At 41.9% G+C, this 11,418-nt stretch overlaps 1 protein-coding gene across 1 annotated transcript; it reads left to right on the top strand.

Moving 5' to 3' along the window:
- Positions 1-2,121: 2,121 nt before the first annotated feature.
- LOC129407885 (erythroid membrane-associated protein-like) lies at positions 2,122-7,757 on the top strand. Its single transcript, XM_055150429.1, has 10 exons — positions 2,122-2,251; positions 4,243-4,333; positions 4,411-4,509; positions 5,684-5,794; positions 5,870-6,019; positions 6,504-6,644; positions 6,716-6,767; positions 6,840-6,866; positions 6,968-6,994; positions 7,066-7,757. Exons 2-10 carry the CDS (start codon positions 4,271-4,273, stop codon positions 7,635-7,637), a joined length of 1,242 nt encoding a protein of 413 aa, XP_055006404.1. The 5' UTR covers positions 2,122-2,251; positions 4,243-4,270; the 3' UTR covers positions 7,638-7,757.
- The last annotated feature ends 3,661 nt before the right edge of the window (positions 7,758-11,418 follow it).

The raw sequence follows: 11,418 nt of genomic DNA, 5'->3' as shown, positions 1-11,418 counted from the left end.
AGGTGCGGGCTGCTGTCTGTCACGGTCTGCCCATTCGACTGGAGGTTCAACACACACACTGGAACATGCAAACAAATAAGACACTGCACTTCAGAAATACCTGCAAGTATGTGATAGAAAAGATGATGTAGTGTTACCTTTCAGAGTACCAAGGAGAGGGTCTTTGGGGGCCATGTTGTTGTTCCTCAGAAAAGCCCCAGTTCAGGTGACATATAGAACAGCGGTGCACAGCGGTGAACACGGTGGATCAGCTGCTTCCTCCCCCCACAACCATACCGACGCACGTTTCCCCTCACAGCAGCTGGACGCACGGACTACGGCAGCGGAACGGTCAAACAGCCGTGCGCACTGTCCACAGCGTCATGATGGCGTTATAATTTGCACAGTATGTATTGGTGCGAGTCTGCCCTGTGCCGGTGACTCACTGACAGCAGCAGATAATATAGAAATCTACAGGGGCATGCAAGGAGCGGCTCGAGATGAGTGGGGGCGACCTCTAAAGGCAGGTGTTGGAACAGGCTCAGGGTGTGTTCATGGAGGTTATGTAATGCTGTGTTTTTGAATCTTTTTTTTTTTTCAGTCGTTTAGTTTGATGTTATTAAACTGTCAACAAAATAACTTTAAAGAACAACAACAACAGCAACTAAAACACTAACAAAAAAAAAAGATACTCAAAATTAGTCTTCATTAAATATCTACGTGGATTAGTTCACTCAGTTTGGAGTGTTCCCGTCACGCTGGTTGAAAATCAAAGATGTCACGTGGGTAACGCTTGAAATTTTAAAGGTTATCTAGGGTGAACACCTTAGCTAAAAAATAAAAAATAAAAAAAAGAGGGACACGTTGAATGTAGAACTATGGGGCATGGAGAAAATGTAAACGCATAACTAAAATGATTTTCAGGGGACAGGTGTCTCCACTCACTAAGAAGGAATACAGCTAGGCTAAGTAATTCTATGTATAAGCTTTTAGCTTATTATGTATTTTTTTCATGCAAATAACATCTCCTGACTAGGGTGACTAGATTTTCAAAATTAAAAACTGGGAATTTTGGGTTGGTTATAAAACATTTTTGAAAAAGTGTGTCGGTCAGTGTATAATCTGAGACAAAATACAGAAGCACAGTCTGTATTTTGGCTAAACAAATGCAATTTATGCTCCTTTGGTTTAGAAATGGTCCTATTTTAGCCCAAGTTTAATCCTGGTTTAGACCTGAAATAGAACTTGTTTAGTCCTGGTTTAGCCCTAGTTTACACCTGGTTTAGACCTGAAATAGAACTGATATAGTCCTGGTTTAAACCAGGTTTACACCTGAAATAGATCTGATATAGTTCTATTATAGCTCTAGTTCAGACCTGGTTTAGGCCTGAAATAGACCTGATATAGTCCTGGTTTAAACCAGGTTTACACCTGAAATAGATCTGATATAGTTCTATTATAGCTCTAGTTCAGACCTGGTTTAGACCTGAAATAGACCTGATATAGTCCTGGTTTAAACCAGGTTTACACCTGAAATAGATCTGATATAGTTCTATTATAGCTCTAGTTCAGACCTGGTTTAGACCTGAAATAGAACTGATATAGTCCTGGTTTAAACCAGGTTTACACCTGAAATAAATCTGATATAGTTCTATTATAGCCCTAGTTCAGACCTGGTTTAGACTTGAAATAGACCTGATATAGTCCTGGTTTAGATCAAATTGGTCCAAAATAGGGTTACCTGGGAGCTTTCTTGTATAAAACTGTTACAAATCACTGGTTTTGAATAGGGGACACAGGGCTCAAACCTGGGACTGTCCTGGGTAAATAGTCAAAAAACCTTACCCTGCTTCTCTCTGTAAACTAGATGTCCATTGCAGGAGTCCAAACCCGGCTAATGATATTGATAAAGACTAATAACGTACTGTTGAAATGCATTTTTTAAAAGGAGGCCTAAATAAGGGCTGATGTTTACACTTTGCTGCATTAAGAAAGCAGTCCAAAAACCTGTCACCATAAAACACCAGCTCCATCTTTAATCCAGAGGAGCTATGGCGTCCTCTCGCGGTAACTCGCTGTTGTTGTGTCTTTATGAGGCGCGAGGCTGTGGATAAGAGCGCGCGCCCTGCCTCTCGTGCTGCAGTTTGTTTGTAGGAGCGGCGCATCAAAGAAGAGCGTGGCGCGAAACCGAAGCTGTAAAAATAATAACAGATTTTTTTTTAAGTAAATCAAGATTGGAGTTATTTCTGCTCGAATAACATCGTTTTTCAAGGTAATGCTATTTTCTATTTATTAATTTTTTTTTGCATGACATAAACTACTAGACCGTCAATCAAACGTTGTCATCCACCTGTACGTCATTAGGGTATTCTATAAATGTGCGTGTGCAGGGGGGAATGGCGGTCTTTTTTCCAGTCTTCTCCGAGTTTAGCAAAAATAATTGTTGCAGTATTTAGCCTGTTCAACCTAAAAGTGTCAACCATTACAAGTGTAGCCTGCATTGTGTTCTTGCAGTTTGTTTTCACGATGACATAAATGGCTGCTTGGTCTGCTAGTCCCAAAATAGTCACCACCTACCTGGGAACAGTTTACCACCAATGGCGCCCACGCTAATCTAGGATTTTCTGTCTAATCTTACAAGCACACACGACTTCTTGTCTTTTTATTCTGTTGCCACGCGTTAAATCAGTAAAAATTCAGCCTAGCTAGTTTAAAATCACAGCATAAAGACATTATCAATGAACACATCCAATAAAGTGAAGTTTCTATGAAGATGCTACTGATCTTGCTAGTAAGGTAGTGTATCTAGTTAATTATCTAACAAGTTTAAGTCTAAAGCTGTATGTTCCCTTTCTCTTTTTCACATGTCATGCACACCCTCACTAATCATAAACAAGGGTTACTCAGATATCACTGTATTTTTTTTTTTCTAGTTTAATTCCCCCAACAAAGGGACCTGTACTTAATTTGATGTGTTCTTGTCAACTTTACATCATGCATTGTATGGTAAAAGTTGTTAAATAAGAAAAAAGAGACTGGATTTTTATGTATTCACAGCATTTTCTTAAAATCAGGCACATTGTTCCTAGACACAATTTTTTGTCATGGTGCAATTTTAAGACATGAAATGGGGTGAGCAGATTTTCAAGATCAAAAACTGGGACACCCTTAGTTTGGAGTGGCTCGTAATAATAAAACTGCAAAATGAGTGTGTAATTAAGGAAAATTGTTCTGCACTCAGCCCATTCATGACATTCAGGACTAACGTGAGCCAGTATTGTCACATTTTCTTTGTGTTTTGGTCATTTTAAGCAGTCTTTCTGTATTTTACCTAAACAAGTGACAATTTATGCCTCTCTTTACTGTTGCCAGGTATCATATTGGTCAAGAATAGGGACACCTAGGACATTTCTTTTATAAAACTCTGACAAATCTGTAATTTTGGACAAATCTACTGGAACAGGGGACACAGGGCTCAAAACTGGGACTGTCCCGGGTAAATAGGGATGTCTGATCACCCTGTACATAAAAACAAATAGTAGCAGAGATTGGAGAACTGTAAGAAACCAACTGCATGATGGTTGTTTCTGTGTCATGATACAGACTCAAATAGCCTACTAAAGGGCCTGTACCAGAATCAACTGTGTGGGATCGTGTCAGGCAGTTAATTCCCCATGATTCCTTGTGCACCTGATTGGACAAAAAAGTGCCCTGTGTGCAGTTTCTGTATCAGTTAATACCATATCAAATGCTATGTTGAATGAATAGAATATAATTTTGTCTATTTTCATCTTATCATGCAGTGCAAGATGTAAAGAGCATTTATCTTGACAAGAATAACTTCAAATCAAATAGATCAAGGCCCTTTAAACAAATAGCCCTTGCAACAGCAGTGTCAGTAGCAGGCAGAGACTTGGCACGGCTTTCAAAAAGATCCGTACATCTCTCCAAGTGCATCTAACTGGCACCGAGCACTGCTGATTCAACACTAGAGCAGCCCACCACTGCTGCTGCCTCAGATCTCCTCGGAATACTGTCTAATTCCCATCAACCCACACATGTTTGGAGAGGAAAACTTACTGCGCATCTTGTCACTCTAGATCGCTTCTACAACCCCAAGCTATCAAGGTGGATCGTAATGACTCCCCTGGGTTTGGGAATGCTTGGGTGTGCTTAAAAGTGCAGAGCTTTCTCATAAAATTTGTGCTAGCTTGTGACTGAACTAGTGCCAAGTTGCTAAGGCGATTGTTTTCTGCACCACAGGCTTTCGTTTCAACCTCCAGCAGTCGACATGATAAGGGAATGCCTGCATTTTCTAATAGAGCCGGCCAAAAAGCTGAAAATCCGACTTAAGGTATCAGTATGGGATCAAGGTTGCTATGGAGACCGGTCAGGTTTTGGTCAGTGATGATTGTATTTTTTTGGCTGCAGGAGTCACGCAAGAAAGTGAAGCTTGATAAGAAGGAGCCGCTGTTGGAAAGTCAGTTGTTCATTATGGAGTTGGCTCGAGAGCTCAACAAAATTTGCCAGGTAAATTTTCTCATCTATAGAAAATTGCTCCCAGAAAGTAAAATACTACTCCAAGAACAAGTACTGGTCTTATTTTTTGCCATTTCGTCTTAGATGTAAAGCTATCTGGTGGGTCCTAGGTTTTTCAAAAGTACCTGAAATTGGATACTAATCGATACTAAAACTAGTATCAATTCTAGATACTCATTTGAGCTGGTATCGATACTAAAAAAGTCACATTCACGGGACAGAAATAGGACAGAAATGAACGTTTTCTGAATGTCTTTAGAATGATCTTAAGCTCTATCAGAACCAGTATAAGAGCACATAGACTAGTATACACCCATGATATAAGGCCACATGAGTATACAGAAGAAAATACTATGATTTAATGTTGAAAATCACATTCTATTGTCCAAATAAAGAGTGCTTTTACTGAGTATCAAGTCTATTCTTAGTAGGGATGTAACAATAACCGAAATATCGGGATATTGTATCGTCAAATGTCTCACAATAATATCGTGGGCTGTCACAATATATCAAATTACAAGTGCCTTTGCTCAAATGCATGGTTTTTTAATAGCAACAGCTTTTGAAGATGGGGAACTACATATCCCATGATTCATTTCAGTGCAGACAACATGAAGAGGAAAAAAAGCAAAAAAGTGTCCCATCTACAATTATATTAGCTTCTCAAATATATTGCAGTAAATATCGTACCGTGAGATGCATATCCTGATAATATCGTACCATGAGATTTGCATATTGTTACATTCCTAATTCTTCGTATGAAAATCAAGTTTAAAATGTTAGTATTGTGTCAGTAGTGGGTCCGCTGCCTGCTTGTCTTCATAAAGATGTTGCCTGGAATGTTCCACAGTATGGCACTAAACTGATCTATCTTGCATTTATTCAGTTACAGGTGTTTGTTTGTTTGTTTGTTATGGAGACATTTAATAGTGTACTACGGAACATTACAGGCAAAGCATTTCTATAGAGACAAGCACATGGCAGAACATCCACCAGAAAAGTGACATAGTTTTAAATACTCTCAAACTAAATTCTAAATGTTATAAATGTAAAAAAAAAAAAAAAAAAAAAAAAAGCAAAACAATAGGATATAGTATTTTGTGAAATGGTATGGTATTAATTCTGCCAATTGTTGTGGGGTAACGTTTGCATGTGTTTGGTGCAGAGATCGAACGTGCTGAGTCACATTTGGACGGGCGAGGACTTGTGGGCGCCCACTGTCTGTCGGGACTTCATCATGGTGGAGTGGTCCTCTGAGCTGGAGAAGCATGTCCAGGTAGAGCTTCTACGGTAGGACACGTCACACATAGGCTCCTTGCGTTTCTCATACTGTGTGCATATGTGTGTGCAGCCCAGGAGCAGGTCTGAGTGTGAGCGTCCAGAGAAGAGGGACTGGAGGGAGCAGCTGCTGTGCATGCTGGAGTCTGGAGGAGAGGGGGACATGGGGGCACACCGCAGAATCATCCTGGACTGGAGCAGGCAGATCAGGAGCAGCCCTGAGGTGAAGCTCTATGTATACACGCCTGTGACCCAGTGACCAGCAGTCACTCTTACGGCTGACACAGTTCTTACATTAATGAGGAGATTAGATATGACACACATTACTCTCAGAATGTCTGTGTAATTCCCCAGTTGTCCAGGTAGGTTCCATAGTAAAACAAAATTCAATTCTGTCAACTAGACAAAAGTTTTAGAGTGATTCTCCACTCATCCAAGTTCAGTTCTGGTCAAGACCGATACCTATCTGAAGAGACGAGCTAATTTCACTCAATCTAACCCACCTGGTAGTTTACAGTTTGTGTTTAGTCTCAGTCTCAATAGTCTTGGTGTAGTTAGCTTCCCCGTTCAGACAGATTTAAGGCAGTGACTCACCAGTTTCCAGTCAGAACTGAAGAGGCCACGAAACAATGAACAGCCTGATTTTCAGGACTGTGTTGCTAAGCTGCTACTGTGTTGTTTAGTGATAGATTGTTGTGCTCCTCCAGCCCTCAGTGTGGCCTGGGGAGCCTGTGCTGATGATGTTGGACGACCTGGAGTTCCAGTGGAAGAGAGGACGTCTGCCCACACTACTGCCCGCCATGGAGCTGGTCCTCCTGGCTGTGATCAATGGACACGCTCCCATCAAGGTCTGCTTTTCCAGCTCATGTGTACTGTTAATGTGAATGTACAAGTGTGTGTGACAGGGCTGTGTGTGCAGGGGGACGTGCCTAAGCTGTGGCTGCAGAGGACCCAGAGCAGGCGCTCTGTGGGTGAGTGCACTTCTCACATCAGCTCATAAAAGTGCAGTGTGTGTTGACATTCTGGTAACTGCTGTATTTCAGATGCACTGCGCTATGTCCCTCATGGCGGTAAGTCTCTGAAAGTCTCTATGCTGTACAAATTCATCATGTCACACTGGACCTTCTGAAATGTGCTATTTTCTCTCATCTCTTACTTACTTTTTGCACAGTGTGGAACTGGATGTGTGAGAGGGCAGGTATGTAATTAAAGTGATAAACATTAAGAGCTGTGTTGAGTAATATCTGATGTTACTGCTCCTTCCCTCAGAGGAGGTGTTCCTGGACCCAGACTCAGCCCACGCAGATCTGCTCCTGTCAGAGGGAAACACGAAGATGCGCTGTGTCCCAGAGCGGGGGGCCCAGCAGAGGGATATGCCCTGCTGCCCACAGCGCTTCACAGGTTGGTGGTGCGCTGTGGCCCAGGAGGGTTATACCTCAGGCACTCACTACTGGGAGGTGGAGGTGGGGGACAGGGACTGGCGTGTGGGCGTGGCCTGTGAGTCTGCGGTGAGGCGGGGTTATCGAGCTCTGAACACACATACAGGGTTCTTCACTTTGCGTCTGGAGAGGGGCTCTGAGCTGAAGGCTCTCACTGTGCCCCCCACAGCTCTGCCCCGCAGCCTGGCCCCTCGCACCTTGGGTCTGTTCCTGGACTATGACCAGGGCCAGCTGTCCTTCTATGACGTTGACAAGCGCTCGCACCTCTACACATTCAGCCACAACTTCTCTGAGAGAGTGTTCCCTGTGTTTGGGACTGTGGAGGTCCTCCGAGACCTGGTGATCAGACCTGCACATGCCCGGCAGCCCTGCCTGTGTCCTGGGGCCTGCCTCTGGACCTGAGCTCCTCATGGACTCTTCATGTAAGGGCCTTGTGCATTGTGTCAGTCCTTCATACCAGCTTCTACATGTGCACCACACACTGCCTTCAATCACCTTTTGTACCATGTGTATGTCCCATCAGCCTTGTTCTTGTTCTAGACTCAGAGTGTCGTAGTAACTGACAGTGTTGTAGTAAATATGTTCTTCTAGGACTTGTGTGTAAAAGAGAACAATGAGAAGATGTGGAGCCAGCTCACAGCAGCAGATGAATGTAGTTTGTGCTTAAGCAGGTAACAGACTGCGCTAAGGCATGTGACTTGTTGTTTTAATCATACATGACATGACATTAGAAGAATGACCTTTTGTTAATTTTTCATATTGCATATACAAATAAATCATGACTTTGTTTCTGTAATATATTGGCTTAGAGGCAGGTTTATATTTTAATAATGTGAGATTTTATTAAACTCTTTAGAAGTGCAATGAAAGTGCCAACAAATAAAAGACTGCAAAAAGTTGAGTTATCTATGTTACTTGAATCATGAATTCAAAAAAAGAAGAACAGCAGTGTTTTGATAGTACACTATCAAAATATTATGTATGTGTTTTAACTGCACAGTGAAGCACAGTTTGGCATTTCTTAAAAATAACTAGAATTATATGAATGCCCTTTTTAGATAAGCAGACCTTTCTTGTTACAGTTGAGTTCGTCTGAGCCGTAGTCCTCACAGTCGTTGAAATAGTTACAGCGCAGGTTCACGCTGATGCAGCGGCCAGTCGAGCACTGGAACTCATCCTTATGGCAGACGGGAGGAGAGGGAGGCACTGCGCAGGAGCAGAGAGAGGACAGAGACAGAGAGAAGATCAAACAGAGAGAAGAGAGGGGGCAGAGAGAGGAGAGGGGGCAGAGAGGAGGTCAGACAGAGAGAAGAGAGGGGCAGAGAGAGGAGAAGGGGCAGGGAGAAGGTCAAACAGAGGAGAGTGGGGGCAGAGAGGAGATGTGGTATTATTTAAGAGAATCTGTGTGTATGTGGAGAAAAGTAGGAGCTTTATTTGGAGTGTGTAACTTACAGCAGTTGAGTTCGTCGCTGTTGTCTCCACAGTTGTTGACTCCATCACAGCGTTTGGACACAGGCAGACACACACGGTCATTATGACAACGGAACTGACGTGTGGGCGGGCACTGGAACCTCACTGAGGGGGCAAAAGAACAGTAGATATAAACATGTGTTTATTATAAAGATATAAGATTACCTGCAGATTTTCTAAATGATAATGATTACAGAGTGACTCTTACCACACTGCTCTGGGTCCTCGTCAGAGTTGTCTCCACAGTCGTCCTCTCCGTCACACCTCCAGCCCAGAGGTTTGCACAGGGTGTTGTTGCACTGGAACTCATCCTGGGGGCAGTGTCGATCCACTACAGACAGAAAGAGAAAGTCGAGAGGCTTATGCAGTATTTTAGAAGAGCTGTTATGTGATCATCTTCACATTTCTTACTGTGGTCTTCACAGTATTTTGGAGTTTTTATTCTTTGCATTGCAAGTAGGCAGTTATTTAGATATATTGTATAAGCAGCTGTCTGCTTACTCTCCAATAATCAGAAAGTCTCACTGTGCTGAGTAATAAGGATGCTCTAAATGCAGAAGGTAAGACAGGAATAACTTTGGATCACATTAAAATAAAACTTTGTGATTAGACTGTAACTAACAATTATTTTACTGATCAATGAATTTTTGTTTTGATGAATTCATTAAATGTTTAAGGCATGAAAGCTCCTATAAATGATATTTTTTATTATTATTTATTTTACCCAGATAAAGCTGAACTGAAGCTGCACTCTAATGAAGTGTTTTTTGGAGCTTTTTTGCTAACATGTGCATTGTGACACCATGGTAACTGCTGAACAGTCCTCCGTAGACATACATATATAGCCTCCCAGCATGATGATGTAACCACAAAGTATCAGTAACAAAAGAATTTTCCTGACCTCCGCTGTCACACTGCTGCTCGTCGCTCCCGTCCAGACAGTCCGGATCAGCGTCACATCTCCAGCGAACGGGAATACAGTGTCCACTCTTACACTGGAACTGATCACTGTCACACTTCAGATCACAACCGTTCTGCAGAAAGAAAAAAAGATAAAGAAATACAATATTTTTTGGACTATAACTCACACTTTTTTTTCATGGTTTGGGTGTTTCCTGCAACTTATACTCCGGTGGGACTTAAATATTACAATTTTCACATTGAAGCGGTGAGAGGGTCTAGTCTTGTGTGTCAGTATCTGCTGCTCCTGTTCCTCCTGTACCACTGTCACTTCACTCTACTGCACATGTCTCCTGCAGAAAGAGCCTCTGTCCTGTCTGTATCATGTCAGTCGATCACACCATTACTTCTGAAAATTCTAAATTTAAACAAATTTATTAACTGAAGCTGCAAGTCGTGAAATCTCTAGCTGAAAACGGTAATCGAGCAGCAGAAAGAAAGTTTGGAGTGAGTGAGAAACTTGTGACACCGGGAGGATGCACCATGAAACTTTCCTGAAGTCACTGGATGAATGGACAAAATCTGGACTTCAGTGACAACGAAACCATCCTGTTGGGATTCAGAAAGGCCCGAATAATTCTAACTGGAACTGATGCTGAGTCTGACGACAGCTACACAGAAGAGGAAGCGGCGCTCTGTTTACCTCCGGAGGTCGAGGCCGAGTTGCTCAGAAGTGACACCGAGGATGAAGAATTTAGTGATTTGGAGTGAGATGGAGAGTTCGGTAAACTTGTTCTGTTCTGTTGTTTATGTTATAGTTTATCTGAAGAACTGTTCATATGTGACAGTCTTATGTTCTCTGCTCTATTGTTATTACTAGAACTTGCCTTGAAATTTCCCCCAAAAAGTGTGACTTATAGTCCTGTATGACTTATATATGTTTTTTTTCTTCTTCATTAGGCATTTTTTTGGCTGGTACGGTACTCCTTTTATAGTTGTCAAAAGTACTGAAAATCAGATACTAATTTGAGCAGGTATTGATATTAAAAATGTCAAATTCACATGACAGAATTAACCTTTCCTGAATTTAGAATGATCTTGAGCTATATAAGAACAAGTATAAGAGCACATAGACTAGTATACATCCATGGACCACTATGGAACCTACCTAGACTACTGACGATTACACAGACCACATGGGAATAGAAAAGAAAGTACTGCGATTTAATGTTGAAAATCATTCTACTGAGTAAAGTTTTTTGTTGTCATTATTGTATCGGAATCGGTATTGAGTATCAAGTCTATTCCTTAGTATCAAACTTTTATTAAAATCGTGACAGCACTACCTCCTTTAGCTCCACAAATCTACAGCCAAAGTGAAAGCCCAGCCAAGCGGAAAATAGAAAAGAGATGCATTACTTCGTCTGATCCGTCTGAGCAGTCGTGATCTCCATCGCATTTCCAGCGGCCGGCGATACAGCGTCCATTGGTGCAGGCAAACTCGCTTTCCGAACACTGGCGAGGCACTGGGGGAGAGAGCGGACATTTGAGCTGATTTAAAGGAGATATAGGAGTCGAGATGGAACAGAGAGGTATGGAAAATACAAGGAAAGTATATAGGAGTAAACTGCAACCAAGGGGCTTGATAGAAAAACAAGGAAAAGGAGTTATTCAAGTAAAAAGGTTTGAAGTATAGGCCACAAAAGCACAGGTAAAGTACTAAAACAGACAGAGAACATTGTAGCCTGGCCAGCACATATTTACATCTGGTGTAACTTTTCTGATGGATTGTTATTGCTTTACCTGGGATTTT

Source organism: Boleophthalmus pectinirostris, unplaced genomic scaffold (genome assembly GCF_026225935.1).
Source record: "Boleophthalmus pectinirostris isolate CB_2022bp ecotype Guang Dong unplaced genomic scaffold, ASM2622593v1 HiC_scaffold_14, whole genome shotgun sequence".
Taxonomy (NCBI): Eukaryota; Metazoa; Chordata; class Actinopteri; order Gobiiformes; family Gobiidae; genus Boleophthalmus; species Boleophthalmus pectinirostris.
Note: the sequence above shows the minus strand (reverse complement) of the source record. Positions and strands in the feature narration are given on the sequence as shown.